The sequence below is a fragment of the Indicator indicator genome, chromosome 10 (genome assembly GCF_027791375.1).
Source record: "Indicator indicator isolate 239-I01 chromosome 10, UM_Iind_1.1, whole genome shotgun sequence".
Lineage (NCBI taxonomy): Eukaryota > Metazoa > Chordata > Aves > Piciformes > Indicatoridae > Indicator > Indicator indicator.
This window is the reverse complement of record NC_072019.1, coordinates 9,730,654-9,753,714: the sequence shown is the minus strand read 5'-3', so window position 1 is coordinate 9,753,714 and position 23,061 is coordinate 9,730,654. Positions and strand designations below refer to the sequence as shown.

Below are 23,061 nucleotides of genomic sequence, written 5' to 3'. Positions count from 1 at the left end.
GTATCTTGTAGGTGTCCATTTAGCAAATCAGCCACCTGAGAACTCTCTACATTCACTTGAACTGAAAAGAACTGCTGAATAAACATCTCCTCTTGTTTGATGGTGAAAGTGGAGGCTGTTGAAAAGAATAGATTTCTTTTGACTTCAGAATAGTTTGAACCAAACCTTAACCTGTATATATTTTGAAGCCATCTGATAGGTAGCTTTTGAAAAACAAGGCTGTCACTTTGACACCTTGAGCCCCAAAATGAGGACTGTTTTTTGCACTTAGAATTTCTTGTGGGAGTGAGAACTTGCTCCAAATTGTTCTTTTAGCATGCTACAATAAAACTGCTCCACTATGCTTGCTCGTAGCAGGAACACTTCAGCATACCTTTTGTCAGGACACATATTTAAAAAAGAATAAAGGTATCTTGAAAGGGCATGAGACTTTTGATTGTGCAATTGAATTACTGCAAATTGTTACTACTTTGCTATATGAGGATGGTACTGAAAAAGGCATTTTTCTGTTAGAGTTTTATTAGTCTTAATCTTATTTTGAATCTGCATTTTATTGCTTAATTCCACATCAGCAGTAGAATGTAGTTTTGTCTAACTGTAATAAATAACAGACTCTTCACTACCTACATCCAGACTTTCACACTTTAAGATCTAATGGAACAAATCCTGCAATTATTTAGGTTAGATTGAAAAAATTTGGTCAGTGCTCTGAGGACTGTTTTCACTTTCTTCTTTTTCATGTTTCTGTGACATTTTTGTTATTTTAATTTTCCAGCTGAGGAGTGTGGATTTCAGTGCAGTGATGTTGTCCTTCCCTCCCTGTGGTCATCTGCCAAGTTTTGTAACTGTATTCTCAGTGTGATTCCATTTCAGAGTGAAAGCTCCTTATGTCAGGAGTGTTGTGGATTTCTTCCCAGCTACTGTGCCTTTCTGGACACTTGTGACAGCACTGAGTAAATTGCACTAATGGACTCAGAGGAAAGCAGTCTGCTGGTTTTAAAATCTATTCTAAAATATTCTGCTGTTCGTGATTGATTACTACACAAAAAAATGGAGGAACCTGTCAGACTAGTTTTTGTAGCACTTCACCAAGGATATAGGAATACACTTAAGAAATGTCAGGTGTGTTTGAGACGTCTTGCTATATGTGCCATAGCTGAAGATCTGAAGTTGCATTTTCAGTTCATATATGTAAAGTCAAGCAGAAGCATAGCCTATGGAGCTTTTCAGACTGGTCACCAGCAGCGTCACAATGACTGAAGGAAGGAAGAATGCACAGAGTGTTACAGCGTTGTCTCTTCTTTGAAACTTGGGAATATTTTGATAGTAGGTGATTCTACCATTCTAAATGCTTAAATCTATTAGATGAAATCTATTTTAAATATGCATATCCATTCTAGCATTTTTTTTTTTTTTGCTAGGGTATGCAGTAGTGGTTTCACGGTTACTGGCATGATCCAAGTTAGCTCAAAGAATCTCATTGATTTGAGTGCTGTTTGGAATAGATTCTAAAGTTCTTCCACTTCATTTTAAGTTTGAATTTGACTCCCCCTTCTCTATTTTGATCTTAATAATTCAGCCTTTTTCTGGGATGCTTACTCTTGGGGAAAAAAAAAGAGGGGTTGATGGCATGCAATTGCTGTTTAGAGATTATAAATAGCTTTTTGAGCTCCACACTGCATCAGGATGTAAAGTGAAGGATCATGAAAGGCAGAGGTCAATTTGGAGCAATACAGAGCAACTTGAGAAATTAGAGATTTATCAAAAAATACTTACATATAATCTAGGTGAACAGAATATTTTTCAGGCAGTTTACTAACTTCTTGTAATACATTTCTTTTGTGTAAGAGCAAATAATACTCTTTAATTTTCTACATCATACTTCAACTTGTTACCCAGAAAATAGGAATCATTACATTAATTATGAAACACTTTTTCCTACTGTCACCAGCTCTTCACACAGGCACCCTTGCACTTTTCTCAGATTGTTCCCTTAGATGGACTCAAGCAACTGGCTTTGTCTCTGTCTGTGTGCAAAACTTAACTCTGAAACATGAGTATCCTACCTCTGCTGTCCTTGGAGGGAAAAAGCTCCGTTTTCTTTTTTTCTTCTGCCTGTTTCTAGGACAGGATTGTGTGCAGTGTATCTCTTGCTGGCTTTCTCACACATTTTCCAGGCAACAGTAATGATAACCTAATCTTCTTTTTCCCCTTAGAATACTTTTATTCAAAGTGTTTGTTTGTGTAAGAATGTGCTAACCTGGACGTGTCTTCTTCACAAGCCTTTCTCCACTTACAGATTAGCCATTTTTGTGCACCTGCCCTGAAAATTGGTGTGAATGAACAATGTACCTTCATGTATTCATTTGCATGAATCATGGTTTCAGGAAGAGAGTGATACATGCAGCAGGAACTGCAGTCCTTCTTGGTCAGAGTGTGAATTCAAATTGCTGATAGGTGACTTGCTGAGGTTAAGCAAGCTCTGTCAGTTCCAGTTTGGAAATAGAATACATTCTTCCATATTATTAAAAACAGCCTCTTAGAAACATGTCTTTCAGGTAGATTAATAGATATATATACCTCTCTATTGTTGTGGATGAGTGCAGGTTATAAGTTATGCTTGTAAGACAGATAGAAGAACTGACTCAAAACATAATGTAATCATAACCTGACAATGCTGCTGCTTTTACTGTTGCATGACCTGGTGGGCCCTGTAATAACCTTTGCCCTGTAACTGGCATTTCTGTCAGGATGGCAGAGGCTGCCTGCAAAGCTATTTCTGCTGTATAGAAGTCAGAAAGAGGAAAGACATGTGGGAGCTTGTGGCTGCCAGGGCCTGTGGCATTGCAGTGCTGCATCTCAGTGCTCTGTCAGCGTGCACCATTTTCTTCCAGCTCTCTTCTCTCCACAGCAGCCCTTTATTTATTGCTCTCAGAGATATATTCCTGTCTTTAGCCCTTTTTTTATTGCTCTCAGAGATATATTCCTGTCTTTCCCCCATGACCCATTTCCTTCAGTTAGAGGGCTTCTCATCTGGAGCATAGTCCTAGGAACCTGTCAGTCTGAACAGTTGCAGTTTGTGAGGATTGCAGCCTGATCTTAGCTTTTCTTGCTGCAGAGTTGGAACTTCTTAGATTATCGCACTGGGGACATACAAAGCGTGGATGTTCAAGCAGGAGTAAGTCTACTGCTCCCATGGCTGAGCCTGCAAATCACAGCTAGTGTTCTGGGCAATGGATTTCCCCAGATGAGATGCTGTGCCTCTCATCTGACACTTGATGTGGCAGGAAGAAAAGCTAAGACTGCCCAATTACATTAGACCTGTTGTTGCCCTTCAGAAAGGAACAAAGGAAGGGACTGAATCATGTGTAAAGTAGTTTTGAAACCTAGTAACTTAGAACTGCTGGTATTCTGGTATTCAGTGAAATGGTTATTTAGAGATGAGCATCTTAAAAGAAGTGTAGCGATTTTATTATATGCAAGCTTAAATCAGAATACAGTTGGACTTTATTGGTGTAGGACAGTGCTTGTGAAAAGGTAAGATCTTAGAGTAAGGTTCAATACAGAATACAGTAATGATCCCTTTTGTTGTTGAAGTATTCAGCTTAAATCAGGATTTGACTGTGATAAGAGTGCATGTGTCTTTGTAACAAGATTTGACATCATTAGAGCAGTGCATGCTTCAGCTCTGATGATAAAAAATGTCATCCATAATTTTGTCAAGAAAAAACAGTTACTTCAGTGGTCAGCGTGTAGTGATTTTTGTGGGAGTTAGGCCAATTGATTTGTTTTCCACATGGCCAAACTTATAATTGTCCATAGAATACTCTAAAGGTTGCCCTAGTTCTTTACTACCAACTCATGTACGTGTGCTAGAAAATTGGCTGGTTGAAAGTCATGGACTGTGAATGTTGATCATTTATATTTAAACCCTGAAGAGTACTCTTCTCAAAAGAGTGGAATAATTTCTATGTAAAGGAAAAAAAAAATCAAAACTGCAATGCATTTTGAAGCTTTATAGTTTATCTTCAGAATATAAAGTGTTATAGTAACTTTGGGCAGGTATTTTTCTGTGGTTATAAGCTGAATGAAAGCTCTATGAGCTGCTTTGGTTTTTTTTTACTATATTGTAGATTACAAATCATGTATTATTGAGGGCTAGAGTTTCTCACAGGGAAATATTAGTACCCTTGACATTCTTCCAAATTTGTTAAAAGTTTTTAGCCAGTACAGAAGAGGAACAACTGCTAGGCATGTGTGTACATGCATAGAAGTCCATAGCAGACATGCTTCAGTATTCCCAGGAACTAAACATGTCTTGTACTCTGGTGGTATTCTTAGCTTCAAAAACAGATAACGTGTGATGTTCAGTGAGTCATTGTGTCCAGCACAGCTTTTTCCCTCACAGTGGTTTCAAGAAGGGTGGCAAATGCTTTACTTTCCCACCTCTGTGTCTAAGTCTAGTAAGCTGAAGGGCAGGAATACTCTCAGGCCACCTTCTGAGATCATGACATCCAAAACATTAAAAATTCAAAATGACATACAAGCTTTTGTTATGGTTCAGCAAAGTATGTTTCATGTAGGAGTGACTGGGTTTTACTGCAATGCTGTTGAACATTGTATCTGTGCTTGCTTTTTAGATAAATACACGGGGTCCACATTTTAGTGTTAAATGGGATACGAGGGAGGTTTGATTGTCATTACAAAAGAGAATTTGGCCCTAGTACATTGGCAGCACTCATGTGTTAATGGATTTTTAAGAGTAAATCTCTGTCTTAATTTAACAGAAATAAGATCTTGTAGCTCAAGGTATCTGGTTTTCTATTTTCTTGCCAAAAAGGTGACTTGTCCAGAATATATCTCTTAATCTCTCTGATGTGTATATACACACATGGACAAGTGAAAAAAAAGAGGATTTGGAAGTAATGTTTTGGTAATTTTGCTAAATGCACATCTTGTCCAATCTTAGTACCAAAAATGTTTCACATCATAAGTCATGTCTGAATTTGGCTTTACTGTAATTTTCTGCTATTTATAGCAGAGAGAATTCCTCATGATTGATACAAACCTACTTAAAATAAGTTTTACAATCACCACCAGTAGCAATACATACTAACTTAAAGCTAGTGTAAGGAATATCCACACATATAATTGCAGAAAAGGAAGGAAATAATTTAAAAAGTAGTAACTTATGTATGTTTCAAAAAGTCATAAATTTGTTTGAGGCAGCCTGTCAAAGAGCATTTGTTTCCTTGCAGACTTTGTTATAACAGTGCTGTATGCCTGAAGTCATGTAACAGTGTGTTTAGAAGTGTCTTATGCCTGATTTTTTTCCTAGAATTTTAGCCCATTGTTCTTATGTGCTTAAGATGGATCTAAAAAACTTTTCATTATGTGAGATTTCCATGTGTGGTAGTGTATTCATAGACAAAAAAACCTGAACATTTGCATCAATGTGGACACGAAAAAAATAGCATTTTCTGCAAATCAATACTCGATTTAGAACCTGACAGTTTAGGTACTGCCAGTCCAAAGTGTCTTTGAAATTGTCTGTTGTGTCATGAAGTGGTCATGAAACTGCAGCCATTGTTTATGAAGTGATTATTGAATTAACTGCATTAAAAATGTTGATAAATGAAAAAGTGGAAAAAGGTTATTAAAATTATTTCAGTTATTTCCCATTTGGTATCTGAAAACACATAATACATTGTACCTAATTGAAACATTTGAATTAAATTATGGTTTAAAAGTGTTACAAAACCAGTGAGCTTTGTGGAGATAAAAGTTTGCAGAATTGATTTAATTCAGTGTATACCTGTTTTCGTGCCTCAAATCTTTCATCCAACTTGATCAATCCCTTAAAATAAACACTACTTTTAACTGGTTATTAAAAGCATTTGTGTATGTAGTTTTCTGCCATTTATTTCTTTAGGATTTACCTGTAGTAAAGTTTCTCATATATATACATTTTTTTTTAACACAGATACCTATCTATTCCAGAACTAACATTTGCTATAACCAGAGACTGAAATGCTATGACTGAAGTATTAAATAATTTGGCTTTGACAACTCCATCATTTTCTGAGAACTTGGAACGGAATTTGGGCTCTGCTTCTGCACTATCTTAGGCTATAATGCCATCCTTGCCTAATGAGGGAGGTATGAGAGTCTTGGATTTTTAATAAAGCCTGTTAATTATTCAGTATGCAGTTACCTCTGACTTGGAACAGTTAATGTTTATATTTTTAATTCATTTGTGTATGTCAAGATAGAAGGATGTTGATAGTTGCAACCTTATTTTTCAAAGATAACCATGGATCTGCACCTCTGACTTTGAGTTCGGAACTACCTTATCAAAGCACAATTAAAAGAAAAGCCAGAAAGAAGAAAAATGGAGTCATCACTGCAAATGTTGCTGGCACAAAATATGAAATTGGTAGGAGGCTAAAATTTTGGTTTCATCCTAATAGCCATTTACATGAATGGATTAGTAACTAATGGGGTGAATTATTGCTGACAGGAATACATTTCCTAAAGGTTTTCTTTTGTAGGAAACCTTTATTTGTAACATTGTGATGATAGCCTTGAGCACTATGTATCTGTTACTCCTCATTTTTTAGGCAGGGAAGGGGTTTGAAAGGCAAAAAAGTAATCAAGAAGGCCGTGGAAGATCGATGTATGTGTTTGGAAGTTCACTTAAAGTCCTGAAAGATGAACAGTGTAAATTTGAAGTTAAATAATTATTAATGAAGGTGTCTCAGTAAAATCTAATAATGCTTTATATTTTGATGCTTGGGACTACTTCAGAAAAATTTTTTATTCTGGAGCCTGTGTTATGCCTACCATATAATCTTTTATCTTTTTTTTAATATTAAAATAATGAATGCATTTGCTTTTCTAACTGCTGTACCTTATAGAATCATAGTAGAATAGCTTTGCTGATGGTTCCTGTCTGGGACTGTGCACTTCAAAACCCTGCCTGGCTGGTGCCGGGAAAGTCTCTCATCTGGCTCCGTCTGGCTTTGATTTAGCATGCAGCCCTTAGTGATGCTGCTTCTGAGATGCTGCCTCAACTGCTACCTTTTCAGAGGTCCTTGACTAAGGTGCAAAAGGTCACCCTTTTGCAATGGCACTTAGAGTCATCACTGTTGTAAAATTAACAGCCTGGAGAAGAGAAGACTCAGAGGGGTTCTTATCAATGAAGAGGGTGGGCCAGTGGTGGCCAGTGATAGGACAAGGGACAAGAGGCACAACATAGGACACAGGAGGCTTCACTTAAACATAAGGAAAAAGTTTGGTTGGAGGGTGTCAGAGCACAGGAACAGGCTGCCCATAGAGGTTGTGGAATCTCCTGCTCTGGAGATATTAAAAACTTGCTGAATGTGTTCCTGTGTAACCTGCCCTGCGTGAACCGGCGTTAGCAGGGAGGTTTGACTAAATGATCTCTGGAGATCCCTTCCAACTCCTACTGTTCTGTGATTCTCTGATATGTGATAGGTAAGATTAAGTCTAAAAGCCATGAAAGTGGACTTTCATTAGCTGATTGTGGAGTGCCCTGAAGCCCCTGACAGTTCAGTTTACAGGTTGTGCTCTGATTCCAGCCTCAGTACAAGGTGCTGTAATGTTATAATGACAGATTTGCAATAGACTGATGCAGATATTGCAAGATAAATAATAGATTGCATGTTAACATTTTCTTAAAGGCTTGAATATTGGAAGTATTTAAAATTTTAATAGATTTTTTTTTTGTATTTTGAAAATTAATCCATTTTAGAGATTCCCTAAGTATGTGCTTTCTCTGTAGTACGTGTAGTAATACGAGAAATGGGATTTGTGACAACACGTGATGAAGATGAAACAGCTAATCTTATATGGAGTGATTCTGCTGTGCAACAAGAAAAGATTGCTGAGCTTCGGAACTACCAGGTAGAGCTGCAGTAAGGATTTCAGACACAGATCAGTAAATTGCTTCACTCTGAAACGTTTGGTAATGTGTCACTTTAGTGAGTTACATTTGTATGGAGAGGCAAAATCCCCCCCAAAACACCACCACCAACCAGACTGCAATAAGGCTATACCACTACGTATTTTAAAATCCTATTCTCTTTTCCAGATGTATTTGTTCATACTACTTGCAATCTGGTATTTAAATATTTGTGGCTATTTATTCATGCTTTGGTCTGCCACTTAGGTGTGGGGAATGATCATTTTGAAAGAAGATACAAAACATCATTTATAAGGTACTTAAAAGCTTTCAAGCAGTAAGTTAACAAGCAGAGCAGTCTCCGCAACTTCTGTGAATAAATAATTCCTTGATTTTGCAATTCTTTGTCCCTAGATAGTTTTCAGTAAGGCTGTGATTATTAAGATTATGGTTTTTCATGTGTGGAAAGAAATCAATGGGCATACTCATGGTGGTGGAGGAGAATACCACTTGCGTCATCTTTAGTATTGCTAAGAATACATAGTATCATGTAAGATATTCTCTTAAATAGTATTTATGTAACACTAATTATATTTACCTGAGCATACAACTGAACATTTAAAATTATTGTATTAGGTATACCAGGAAAACTAAAAAGTACTGACTGCCTTTTTTTTTCTGCTTCATCAGAGAATCAACCATTTTCCAGGAATGGGAGAGATCTGCAGAAAGGATTTTCTTGCAAGAAACATGACTAAGTAATCTTTTTTTTTTTTTAATATTAAGACATTTCTTGTCTGAGTTTAATGAAGTATAATACTAAATTGTTGCTTGTAAGGTTTCTTTATTAAGAGGCTATGAGAGGACCAAGAATAATTTCTGAGTAATTAATCACTTTGACTTTGGTCCTGGATCTGTAGCTTTGAAGCAGGATGATGTATCTCTCTAGTTGATTTCAGTAGAAAATGGTATTGGTTCAGTTCTCTGTCTATGCATTGCAGACCGTAGGAGAGCCTTCAATTAATGTATAATACAGTTAATATATCCAGACATATATCCTGTATTGGTATAAACAGAAAAGACCCCAACTAGTTAGTGGATGGGTATTATTTGTTTAAAATAATTAATGACTCTATTTTTTGTGTCTATCAAATTTGAAAAATGTGAACTGTCTTACTGCTTATGTGAGCAATAAGTCAGAGAGACTTATTTGTCTAATTAGAAATTCTCCTCACTCTAGTGGAATAACTGGCTGCTGAGGATTTATCCTTGCTGACAATCTGTGAGAAAGACATGTAAGAAAACAATACTAAATAATGATTCAACAGCCTGGAAATAAGGAAAAGTTTAGGGATGTGTGTGAATATTTTGATTCTTCTAATCTAAATTAGTTTAAAGAGCAGTTATTAACAGAGTTAACGTTTTGGCCTCCAAACTTACCAACACTGCACTTCCTGTTGCTGGAAGAGAATTTGTTTTCATATATTAATGTAATTAATGTGGTATCTCCTCTCTCGTTATTTCCTTTCTATTTTGTAAACACAACACATTACGTGTACAACATATACAACTACTGTGATGCAAATATGTGCATTGCTATGGTGCCTACCTGTCCTATGTGTAGGTCAGAGCTTCCTTATGTCAATAGAAGCTACATGAGCTCTTTTCACTGCCCCTTCCAGACTTAAACAGAGATGGCACAAAGCTTCTCGGAGTAGTCTTGAAAATGGTGGAACAGCATTGGTCAGCTTGGTATCCCTGTGTATTGCTGCAGTTCTGTGCTTTTAACAAAATCCATAAAATGGACAAAAAGTTCTTGTTTTCATGCACGCTGTTTTCAAATACAGTCTGATTATACCTCTCTCAACCTAGTGAATCCTGAGTTTGAAACACAGTTTAAAGGTACTCAGTACAGAGTGCACACATTATAGATAAGATAGGAGTAATTTAATGTCACTTAATACCAGTAGCTGTAACAGGGCTTTAATCAGTCTGTTTCTTTGCAGTACTGACCTCACAATTAAATACTTAGTATTGATAATACATAAAAATCAAGATAATCTGACCTGCCGCTGCTTATGAAATAGACATACATATGTGAAATCACAGGTCAGCTGGGATACATGGTTTGGCAGGCTCTTCTTGGTACAGTAGTGGATTTTGTTCCATAGAGCTGCTGTTCTGTCTTAAAATGTATTTGAACAGGATTGTACAGAAATGCTAATTCTGTTCTCTTGCTTCTCTGCTGCATGTGGTCTTTTCTATTCCTGTTACTGCTTCAGAATAGCTGTGGGGTTTTTGCCATTGAGAGTTCATGAAACAACTGCTGAGAATTGGTCCAAGACTAGGCTCTTTTTCTTCTACTTCTACCTTTTTTTGTTACACTGATCTCACCCTGCCATTTTGTGCAGAATGTTTGGAATGGAGCAAAAGAAAAAAATCCATCAGACTCTTAAGAGGCAAATATTATTCATGAGGAATTGCACTTCAGGGAATCTCTCTTAAAGCAAATATCCAGGCATTCTGGACCACAGGACAATGTTGTTTTCACGTGCAAGGGTGGAAAGGAGCAGTGTAATATGTAGCACGTGTAACATGAAAGAAGACAATCCAGCACAGAAAGTGTAGGGACACAGGGTAATGGAACAGACAGAAGCAGGAATGCAACTGAGAAAAAAAGGAGGCACAAGCATTGTTTTCAAGGGGAGTTGCCAGAAAAGGAAAAAAGAAAAAGAGGTGCCATGTAGGGCCAGCCAGATCTTAATTTCTGTAAATGGTCGCTTAGGTGAGGTCTTCTCATACGAAGGATGAGTGATTAAAGAATGAATACAATAAAGTGTGAGAGAAGATGTACTGGGTGGATGGGAAGGACAGCAGACCCATATATAAGATGGCCTTTTTTGCAGCACCTTTGCTATTTATGTTTAAAAGGTTTGTGAACTGATCATGCTCCAAGAATCGTTCTCATTCATATTTACCTGCTAACCTCCTTTTGTAATTGAAAAGCCAGAGGATCTTGAAACCTCGGAAGTGGAGCCTGTGCTATTAGACTGAGAGTCACGTGTTTAGTAACCTATGATTTGTTCAGCCTCTGGTTCTTTGCACTCTGGGAAACAAGGACACAGTCTGTGAGCTAAAATAGCACTCAGAAGAACAGTATTTTGCTGTTGACTTCTCAGAACTCCTGCTAAGGACTGCAGAGGCTAAAGGATCAAGCAACACAATGAAAAAGTGATTACCCACAGTAGAGGATAGCAGATGTGCTGGAAAATAGGGCTATTGTAGTGGAATTGGTCTTGATTCTGCAAGCCACTTGATGATGTTGCTAAGCCATTTCTCAATAGGGCTAAGCAGGAAAAGAACAGAGCTAAGTTCTTTCGTTAAAATTTCAGTGAGCAGCGAACTTGTAAACAACGGTAAAGTATTCTGCTTCATATTCTTAAGTGTTTGTCATCTACCCAATTATGCATAAGATAAAAAAAGGCATATAAAACTGATGTACTTGCAGTCACAAAATAACATTAATGCATCTAGAATGGCATGAATCTATATTCATTCAATGGGGAGTATGTGTATTGAAGCTTGTAAGTTAAATGGCAAGTCTCTCTCATGTAACACCTCAGGATGCATATGATAAATAATTTAGAGAGGAATGCAAACTAACAGAGAAATTGCTTTTTAGCCTAAAAATATGAAAATTTCTGCCTAGATAAGCTATTCAGTTAGCAAGGTAATAATAACTATATAGCAGATGGAGAATAGGTTAAAAATATACATGAATCGTGTTATATAATACCTATTTATGGTTTTTAAACCTTTTTTCTGATTATTTGGTGGCATTCATCAACCAGATTTGTAAAAATAATAGTTACAGTGAAGCTGCAGAAGCACTGAACCTCATGCAGTACTTCAGGACTGCTATAGCTATTGTGATTTTCTGCAGAGTGTTTGTTGGGTAGTTTGCTAAACAATTGACAGTGTATCTATTATACCACTAGGGCTTGGCTGCTGTCCTAGCCTTACAGATGTGGCTGGCAGCTCTGTTTATTCCACTAGTATTTAAGCCACTTAAAGAAAAAGTGTCTTATGTTGCATAAGGAGTATTATGTAGTCTAATAGTAGAAATGAAAAATTGAAATTACATTTTCTCTTTTACATGTGAGTTATCCTGATGATATCAGTTTTCATTACAAAAAGGAGACGTATACCAAAATCTGTAATTAATATCAAAGTATTAAAATTCATCATAGTGCCATTAAAGAACAAATCATAGTACGGGAACTTCCTATATCAGTTAATTTCTTTTAAAATATCCAGCCACTTTCTGCTAGTCTGTGGATGTTTGTAGTTTAGATCTAGTTTTGAATTACTCAAATTCATTTCATGTGAGGCTATGTATGAAATTTCAGGTGTTCTGAGTATCTGAAACAAGTTAGCTGCACCAGTATTTTAATTCATCAAAACCTAAATGTATTCTACTGGTAACTGTGGTATACTAGTGTGCACAGTACCACCAAGATTCAGTTTCAGAGATTGTTCTTTACAGTGTGTTAAACTTTTTAGTTCTGCTGCTTTTTCCTCTTTGTGTTGCCTTGCATATCTTTGCTTTCTTTTGACTTAATAAGGTGCTCGGGTAAACTTAACCACAACATGGGTGGTGTCAAACAGGAATCCAAGCTTGTATGTTTTGCCCTATACTGGAGGTGCATGAGCAGTTGCTTAGCCTGTGTCAAAGTATACTTACTTTAAGGAAAATCTGAAATTCCTTAAAGAGACTAGAAAGAAACAAAAACAATCTTAAATTGTTTTCTTTTTAAATTCAGTCCTTGTTATTATGAGTTGTTTCGCACCCAGGAAGAAACTCCAAATATCTCAGGTTATCTTTCTTTTTGTGTATCAAACCCTCTATGTCTTCAAACTCATGCTTATATGAAAATGAAAATGCTTATCAAATATCTCCATCCTTCCAAATGGGGAAAAATAAAAGGGAAAAGGAATACAGGAGTCTTATTAGGTAGAGAAAGATCTATAATCACATGGTCTGTTGTAAGTTTACTATTTCTAAGAATAGGAATAGTACTAAATCATCAAAGTAACAGTACAAAAACTGTAAGAGGAATGAGGTGGATGCCAAAATTTGAGATGAATGTCAGTAACATAATAAATAAATACAATAATAAGTACAAATGCATAAGATAGTCTGTTGTTGTTAAAGTGTGCATATTAGTATGTTCTAGAGCTCTTGACTATCCTTAAACAACTGCAGAAGTTTGCTTTCGTACTACAGCATTTTGCTAAAAAAAAATTCCTTTTCAAATTATTGTAAATGCTTTTTAATCCTGAGAACTGAAACATCAAAGTAGTTAAAAGATTTTAACTGAATTACACTTTTTTGCAGAATGATCAAGAGTCAGCCTCAGGAGTATAGTTTTATTCCTCGGACATGGATCTTCCCTGCAGAATACACACAGTTTCAGAACTATGTGAAAGAACTGAAGAAGAAACGTAGACAGAAGACTTTCATAGTCAAACCAGCTAATGGTGCCATGGGGCATGGGTAAGTTGTGCATTAACTTCAGATGAAATCCAGTGCTATTTACAATAGTAACAGAAGCTATGCATTGGTAAGAAGATTGTGTTCACTCAACAAGCAGAAACATCTGTTAATATAAAGCTAAATTGGTGTTTTAATATTTCTCTGCATGTTAGGATAATTACAGAATGAATTATTTGATGAAGTCAAATAATTCTTAAGATCAAGATTATTTTCATTGTGGATTTATCTTAAAAAAAAAAAAAGGTATTTTTTAACCTGTTGTGCTTAGGTTTAGGAGGTGAGATTGTATTGTGCACAAATGACAGGATTACAGTGGCTGGGGGGCTGCTGGTGTGTTCTGTGTAAGGGAGTGTTAGGATCTTCCACAGCTGAGACCAGCCCAACCACTCCATTTCATGCCAGAACTACACCTAGTCAGAGAGGCACAAATGCACTTAAGAGTGGCAGCCATGAGGTGCAGGAGAAACAGAGGAGAGGCTGCTTGGGATGTAGCTGGAAGTGCACTCTTGGAAGGAGAGAGCAACCAACTGCAGGAGGGGCACCTGTGAAGAAACTGTGACCTGCAATTATGTTGAAACAGTTTTACTTGTGACAGGGCTGCACAATAAAAAGAGAACGAGATAAGTACTTCAATTTAATTCTTAACTCTGTTCTTGTTTTTAGCTACTTCAGTTTCAGCTTTATTACTTTTAATATAAATTTGGATTATACAATGTAGTAGGGCTCTTAGTTATTACAAATATATCAGAATTACTGTAAAAGTAAAGCCCCCAAACTTTTCATTTCCTTGTGTTTCAGTCTTCTTTCTGATGACAAAGATAAGCTGAAGGGAAATGTAGCATCATAATTCAGAGAAATTCCTGGAAAGTACTTTAGTATATTGGGAGTATTCAGCACCAGAAGACTGAAATGTGTCATAAATAGTAGAGTGTAAGATTAGGGCAAAAAAGGTAAGGGAATTCAGAGTTAATAATTATACACTGAAAAATCTGTGTAGTTAGGGACTAACAGCTTGTTGTCTGTGTGTAAACCAGTTTTCATCCTGATGTGGGCAAGCTGGAGAAGAGAAATAATGAGCTTAATCTATGTCATACTTGTACTGTTCAGTGTCCTGCTCTGCAAACATCATCATTAAGTCAAGTTAGCACTGAAAGTTCCTTGAGCCTGTACCTTGGGCAGCAGTTGTGATAAAGACTGAAAGCCTATTTTTAGAGCTGCAGGGGGAATAATGACAGAAGCTGGAGACTGCACGTTCTGCCAAACAATTTCTAAGTGTAGTGGGAACCCATTAGTACAAATTGTTGTATCAAAGGAAGCAAAAAGTTGTTTTGAAATGGCTTATTGCCTTTTTTTCATCCAATGAAGCACCGTAAAGGACAGGAAACTAAAAGCCATGTAAGTGCGTGGAACTTTTTCTCTACCCTACATATCAGTTCTGTAAGTCTTTTTCTCCAGGCAGACTTCAGTCCAACTACCTACCTGGGTGATGATGAAAATCTGTTTTGAAGAATAATGTCCATGTTTTTAACACAACTTTTGTTATTACCAGGATCTCTTTAATAAGAAATGGAGAAAAGTTACAAGCTCAGGATCACTTGATTGTTCAGGAATATCTTGACAAACCGTTTCTGATGGAAGGCTACAAGTTTGATTTACGTGTCTATATTCTTGTAACCTCCTGTGATCCATTAAAAGTATTTTTATATCATGATGGACTCGTAAGAATGGGCACAGAAAAGTATCATCCTCCCAGTGACTCAAATTTGGTAAGTTGGAGTTCATTTCAATTTTTTAATGTAGATTTTTACCTGTGTAGTGTTTGGAGGAGGTAAAATAAAAGAGGTTGTGATATGAGAATTAATTTGATATTAATCTACTGGAACTTGTGTATTGTCATTGAAGAGAAAAATAAAAAGGAAAGACACTTAACTTATGGCTACATTTCTGATTTTGATAGAAAAGCATATTACTGCTAATGAATAAGAATGTTACATAATTTTTCATGTATGTATGCTAAAGACTTTGAATATGCCCTAAGAGAAAGCAGAAGATGTCCATTTTTGATATTCAATTTTGAAAAAAAAGGAAGAAAATCACTTCAAGAATAGTTACATTGCTTATATATTTATCTGATTCAGTACTGGGTGTGGGAGCATATTAGGTTTATCTCCTGTTTATCATCCTTGAAGTTTAGAGCTTCTGCTGAGTGCCATTGTGTTGGGAACCTGTGCAGAAAACAGAGAAACCACAATACCAATGCATGAGAGTGGTCACTGCAATCCCTGAATGTGAGGGAAACTGCTGCTGGTGCTGTTTCCGTGACTGCTCCAGCGGGGAAAGGAGTATGTAGTTGAAAATTTTAGGATGATACAGCAGGGTTGCCTATGAACTTGTAGAGAACCAGGAAATGGTAAGGGACATGCAGAAGTTTTGGGACACTTCAGTCCTCTTGTTCAATGTATAGCACCTTGCTGTTTGGAGAGGTGTAAACCTTCTCTTCTGGCACAGTCCAAAGTGCGAATGTCTGATAAGAAAGAAATAGATCTGAAGCACTGGGAGGCATCAGTAGACTGAGTTTCTTATACCTCACTCTGTACCTCATTGCTGCTGTGTCTTTCCTTTTCCATACCATATACTTTTCAAGCTGCTTCCATGTAGCTGTGCAATAGACAACAGATGGAGAGCCTTTTTCCCCACTTGTCACTCACAGGCGTGACTACTTTAAGTGCATCTCTGAAGAATGCAAGTATAATTCGGAGTCCAGTACAAATGGTGCATTTGGAAGAGTTCCAATATTATATTTGGAATAGTTTGTTTGAAATTTTAAAAAAATTGTTTAATTAGCAGCACTGAAAATATACTCTTGAGTGGATAAACAGAACAGGCAGTTGTTTCAGTGTTCACAACTGTTCATGTTGTAGTTTGCCTATCATATGAAATTACCTGGCATATCATTAATGACATTGTTCTTTGGATGACACTGTTCCGCAGTGACATTGTTCTAGATAACTTCTCACTAAAGATTCGGTCAGATGTTTAACAAAACACTTTACTTAGTTTGTCATTGGAGAAATGATTGCTTTTGTTTTCATGAAATTCAAATTGTTGCAAAGATGACAGAATCACTCCAAACCAGTACGTTTTAGAATGATTCTCAAAGCAGTAATTGGAAGCCATGGGAGAAATTAATTGCTTGTAGTGATAGTATATTGTTAATTAGCCTGCAATTAATTTTTTTCTTTTAATTTTGGTAATTTTTTTATACATAAGTGCAGTGAGATAAATGACAGCAGGCGGCTTGTGTAATTTATTGGCTGTCTTATCAAAAAGAAATTAGAACAGAAGGCTTACGGTCAGAGTATCATGACAGAACTGTCACTGTGATGAGGACAGTCATTGTGCTAATAAGTGGAAAGTGAAATTAATATCTCTCCTGGGAGATAATGTAAACATACAAGTCATGATTTATAAGTTGGCTTTGGAAACGTTTGGGTTTTGGGTTTGTTTTTTGAAACACAAGTGATAATGTGTATCTATTGCTGGTGACACTTAGCTTCATAAAGGAACTATAGTAGTCATATATGTAATGTATATCTTGAAATTTATCTCCCTTTGATGTATGGCTACCAGCCAGAAAAAAATGAGCAGTTTTGGCAGATATCAACATGGCAGATGAGTTTATATGTAAAAGATATTTTAAAGCATCTCTATAGGGAGAACATTTCTCATAAATAATTACAGGGAAAACTGAAATGTGGGATTGTCTATGAAACAGATGCCAGTGTTTTTTGCACTTTTGAAGTAGTGCTTCAAAATACCATCTTTATTGCTTGCTTCTTGGGGGTAAAAATCCTGTCAGTTCTGATAACTCTTCACATTTTCAGGTGGTTGCTTACATACAGACCTGTAAAAATGGCAGATATATTATATTGCTTAACTAGATGTTGAGTGGTAGATCAAGTGACTGCAAGCAGCAGTTTAAATGTGAACACAGGTTTTTTTATAAGGTTATAACATCCAGTAGATGAAATCTCTCAGAGTCAGAAACACTAAATCAGCACATAGTGTACTTGCAAGTATGAACTGTTTGTATATGTCATTATCGTTTTGACATATTTTTGTCCCTTAATTATTTTGAATTGATCATTTTAGAGTTGTATTTGAGAGGGGTTTTTAATGTCTTTTCTCATTTTGGTTTTTTTTTTTAGAGTCAATTGTATATGCATCTGACTAACTACTCTGTCAATAAACATAATGAACACTTTGAACGGGATGAAACAGAAGACAAAGGAAGTAAACGCTCCATAAAATGGTTTACTGAGTTTCTAGAAACAAATAATCTCGATGTCTCCAAATTCTGGAGTGATATTTCAGTAAGATAGAACTAATATGTGTTTGTTTATTTGATGTAGTCTTAAAAAAATCATTGCTTCTGCCATCCTCTTTACTGGAATCCAAATGATTTCTGAGAATTAATGCAAAGTCTCAGCAATGCATGCCATAAAGGACATATTATCAGTGATTATTATGTTTTTCAAAATAAATTCAGAGTCTGATTATAAATTTAATATTAACCTTTTTCGGAGGGACAAAAGCCCTTTCAAACAGTTATTCACATAAGTATAAAGTCAATTTTATCTCTGAAGATTTACAAAACTGTAATTTGCATGTATCGGTGGACTTGAACCTGTTCCACTGAAGTCAGCAGTTGTGTTACAGGTGTCTTTAGGTGAGGAATTGGCCTGCCATTATTAGAGCATAGACACCAATTGTATGTTTGATTCTATTCATTGCAAATAATACTGCAAAATGAAATGGATGAAGACTGACTGCACTATAGTGTAGTATTTGAGTTATTCCATATCTAAAAGTGTGTATGGACTATGGAAATTATAACAATGTACTCTTCAGTTATGTAAAAACAAGGACTCCATAGGAATAGTTTATTTATTACACATCATTTATTTGCTATGTATTTTTAGTAGATACTTTAATGTCATTTAAAAGATTGAAGTATGAAATATGTGAGTTTAATGCATACTGTTGTCTTCTCTCCTGATGATCTTTTCTGAAAAAAATCCCTACAGGAGTTAGTAGTGAAGACTCTCATAGTTGCAGAGCCACATGTTCTTCATGCTTATCGCATGTGCAGGCCAGGGCAAGCACCAGGAAGTGACAGTGTCTGCTTTGAAGTCCTTGGATTTGATATTCTGCTGGACAGAAAACTAAAACCATGGCTCCTAGAGGTAAACCTCTTTAAACAACTGTAAATTTTTAAGAGTAAAGTTAACCAAGCCCCAGCTGACCCCCTATCTATGTAAAAACTTCCAAAGAAAATCTGTGTTGAAGAGGTACTGTTGTTGCATACATAGATGGTTCTTTTTCTGCAGCATCCATATGGAAGCACTGCCTTGCAGTGATTTTTGGAGACTCAGCTAAAGGTAATTGCGTTCCTGGAGGAGTGTTGCCTTTCTGATGTTCCTCAAAGTTTTAATAAAAATGATCTGGTTACTATTTTAGCACCATTGGGTACTACATAATTTCTGTCATTGGTATGGCAACTTTTGTTGAATGCATGGCCTTAATTTTCTTTTTTTTTTCTTTTTTGGGTGTATGTGTTCTTTTCCCTTCTTGTGGCTTTTTAAAAGCATCCATGTGAATGGAGGAAACTAAATCAGTATACTGTCAGTACACTAGATCAGTCTGCTGTCAAACAGCTGACAGTGGATGGACTGGAAGAAATGCTTCTCCTTTCATACTTTAGTGGTGGTACAGTTAACCTTAAGTGGTACTTGCATACATTTTCAACCAGGAATGTCTGGGTTTTTCTGTCATGTCTCTTTAATGACACTATGAACATATAAATTAATTTCACCTATCTTTTTTTCAGATTGTCTTATATGATTATGTTAACTGCTTGGGATGCTCTACAGTTGGAGCAAAAAAACCAAGATTATTAAAAATCTGTTGATTAACAGTAATTCATGAATATGATTTGGCTACTTATAAGCAATATATACACAATTAATTTGCTGAATTACAACCTTGTTCTCAGGCAGTTAATACTGTTGACAATTGTTCTGTCATGCTTATTTCAGTGTTTCAGTATAGTTGTAATTAGAAAAATAAAATTCCTTCACTGTTGCTGTGCAGGCGTAGGCGTATTTGGAGGCTTTGATGTGCTAGCCAAAAGCAGCACATGACATGAACTTAGTTTGTATTACATTGACATCTGTTTTTTGTTGAGCAAAGCCTACTATCCCTTTGGGTTAGCTCTACACTTGCAGATTATCTTCTATAGGTTACCTGTAATTTGCATGTAAGTGTATGTGGTTTACAGACTGAAGTTGGTCTGTGTAATATATTTCATCCAGCCTTGTAGCAATGACAGACCTCTTCTGTAAGAGATGGTGAGTCAACCTGTGTAGTGAATGTGTTTTGAAGGGGGGCACCTCTCTATCTCCTTGGATGTTTTGTTTCAGTATGGATATTTTCAGGGCATTTGATTAATTGCTGACAATGGGTCTCAAGGGAGAATCAAACTATCCTATACTATCTCCTAAAGTAGTAGAGACTTCTCTGGTATTTTGGATTGCTGGAGAACACTTCAGGACTTGGAGGTGTGTACCAGGTTGTTGTTGGGCTTGTTTGTTGTTTGTTTTTTAAATAAGAAGTCTAATTTTTTTTTCCTGCTTTTGGTGTTATAGGCAGCCTTCAGCTTATTTTGCCAGACATTGAACTGAACTAGCAGGAATTTTAACCTTTGAAACACTTAGTGATTCATAGTAATTCAGTTTCTGTACTCATCCACTCATTTTTACTGTTCTCATTTGTGTTTTTTGCAGTGCTGTCAGTAAGAACAGACAGTATGTAAATGTTTGCACAATGTATGCATACTGTATGTAGTGTAATAAAGAGCAAATATGCAGTGTACATACATACATTATAAATACAGAGTGTGTGTGTGTGTGTGTATATGTACTGTGTATATGTATGTCTATATATAATTCTTTTTTTTTTTTTTTTCCTAAACCAGTTCTGGCTTCTTCCCCAGTTTTCTGCTCTTAATCTCTTTCCACTATTTCCCTTTTGCTAAAACTCCCTTAGGGAAGTGAATCATTCTTTCTAACAGTGGTAACAAGTACTAATCACAAGGCCCTGAATGTTCCCGGTGTTGTGGGAAAATTGCCAAAACAGGATTAGGATGGCAAGATTCTAGTTTCATGTTTCCTTAACTCATGTAGCTTTTCTGTTAAAAAGATAGCTTAATAAACTATTATAAGAAATAAATTGTGCGACATTATAATGACTCCGCTTTCCTGAGATGACTTTTGTTCATATTGCCTTAATGTGATGTAGCTCTCTTGCTCCTTGATGCTACTGAACTTCCGGAACCTTCTACTGAAGTGAGGGCTGTGGGAAATGCACTATTGCCATCGTGTGGCACTAACAGTTTCTGGCAAGCTGCTATGCAGCCCAAGCAGCCTCCATCCTTTCTGAGTAGCAACAACTACCTAGATCTACCTTTGGTTCCCAGAAAATAAAGTTTTACCCTTTTTGACCAAAAATTCCAGTCTAGATTATTTATGTAACTAGGAAAATCATACAGTTGAAGTTCTTTGATGGCAGCAGACTTGTTCAACCTCATTATATCCAGCTGGGGTCACAAAGTTGTAATCATAGGAGAAAAATGTCACATTTTAATAACTGCCTCAAATGCGGGTACCCAACTTACCTCGTGATTTATGTGGGTGAGAGAAAATCACCTTATATGCACATACACAGATATATTATTTGTTGTAAATGAACTAGCAAAATATTAAAAATTTTGTTATCGATCCAGTTCAAATGACTTTGGACGTCTTAGGCCAAAGTATCCAATTATTACTAATTACTGTTAATAAAGTAGTTAAAGCTTCCTGGTACATACTTTTTCTTGTGTTATGCTTACCCTGCCTGTGCCCTTGGAGATCCAAAGGCCAACAAGGAGCAGGAGAGGTCTGCTCTGAAGAAAGATGGGTAGGTTGTTATAGCAGGATGTCAGTGTCTTGTGTTCTTCACCGGGAAGATATTGGAAGTTTTTTCCTTGTTGCTCTTAGCTTCACTTAGAGTTATGTTTGTTCATTTGTTGTCACTGTCCCCTTACTGGCTGTTTGTTCTCTGGCCAGCAGTTTTGCATTGTCTCCCAAGTTTTACTTTGGTTTAAGCTTCCTTCCATTTTCTTATGCTATCTGGTTTACAAGGTTGCATTCCTGTAGTGAACACTACTTGGCTATTGTAGTTGGTGTCTATCTCCAAGTCTCTAGATTTTCAATGCTTTCATTGTCGTCATTGGCTTAGACTTTAGGGACCCCTTTGTTTTTGTCAACAATCTTCAAGATGTGCCTTCCTGATGAAATTACTGATGTTAGATTAACACAACCTAGTCATGTATATCCCAGCTCTTGGGTCACTGAACTCTAAATAATCATCTCTCAGCCAACAGAGACATACGCTTTGGTAACCAGTTACTCACCTATTGTGACTGTATCACTGGTGCTTTATCATGATTGCTACACTACTGTGCTACACTTAGAAAGGAGTGATTAGAATGAACTTCCTGATTGTCTCTAATCAAATATTTGCTCAGTGATGGCCACTAACAGCAATTTCTGTAATAGGAGTTTTATTAATTTCCCATGGGCTTATAAATTTCTTCTGCTTTTTGAATTCTATTGTTAGCAATCTCAGTAATTTTATTAAATAATAAAGACTGAGATCCTTTCCAAAACATTCATGCTGGCCTACAGATTGAACTGAAATTAAATCCTTGTTTTTGAAAGGATGTAATATTGTATTAAATTGATTTTAGGTATATAGAGTCATTCATGTAATCTCTCTTTATATTTCAAAGCTCTTTTCAATAGGTATGTGTGACAAATAGTGGAATTTTTCTTTTTCTACTCCATACTAACAGCCTGCAGCAGTGGGAGGTGAGAACATACTCCATGACTATTTTGGTAAAGAGGTGAAATGCCAAGATGGAATTTATCCCATGTCTTGGTGAAGAATGAAATAGTGTACCTTAACAAATTCTCAGGGTTTAATTACTGTAAAATCAGAATCTTTTGCAAATGTAACTGTGGATAGGAGCCTTCACACGAGATACTGCAGTTCATGCTTTTTAATTTCAGCATCACAGATAGGAAGTCCTTTATGACAAGTATGTAATTACAAAATACACTGAGCTACACAATTGCTGTGAAATTTTAATTATGAAACCAAAGTTAAAGATTTCAGTTGGAGGAATTAAAAAATTATGTGGACATAACTTTTCTTTGGCAATCGAAAGGACACAGAAAGTAAAGAAGCTAAAGTATTATCACAATTAGTAGATGTGAGAAACATTGTGTCTAGGGGCCTTTATAAATGAGTACTGTATTTGTTTATAAAGGAGTTTTTCTTTTCTGTGCATTGTTATATACAACAAATTAGAAAATTTGAAGTTTTGAAGATAGTTTGTCCTAAGAAGCCTAATAAGTGACACTGCCAGAACTCCAGAATTTATGTTATAAAATCTGTCATGAGCAGATTCAACTAG

General features: G+C 36.2%; 1 protein-coding gene across 1 annotated transcript in view; it reads left to right on the top strand.

The window, feature by feature from the left end:
- The first annotated feature begins 6,134 nt into the window (after nucleotides 1–6,134).
- The window catches only part of TTLL7 (tubulin tyrosine ligase like 7), a 49,207-nt gene continuing 32,280 nt past the window's right edge, over nucleotides 6,135–23,061 (top strand). The window contains exons 1-8 of the mRNA XM_054384281.1: nucleotides 6,135–6,159; nucleotides 6,308–6,436; nucleotides 7,805–7,926; nucleotides 8,615–8,682; nucleotides 13,323–13,481; nucleotides 15,031–15,247; nucleotides 17,690–17,854; nucleotides 18,569–18,727. Coding sequence (XP_054240256.1) covers nucleotides 6,135–6,159; nucleotides 6,308–6,436; nucleotides 7,805–7,926; nucleotides 8,615–8,682; nucleotides 13,323–13,481; nucleotides 15,031–15,247; nucleotides 17,690–17,854; nucleotides 18,569–18,727 — 1,044 coding nt within the window. The remainder of the gene's footprint in view (nucleotides 6,160–6,307; nucleotides 6,437–7,804; nucleotides 7,927–8,614; nucleotides 8,683–13,322; nucleotides 13,482–15,030; nucleotides 15,248–17,689; nucleotides 17,855–18,568; nucleotides 18,728–23,061) is intronic.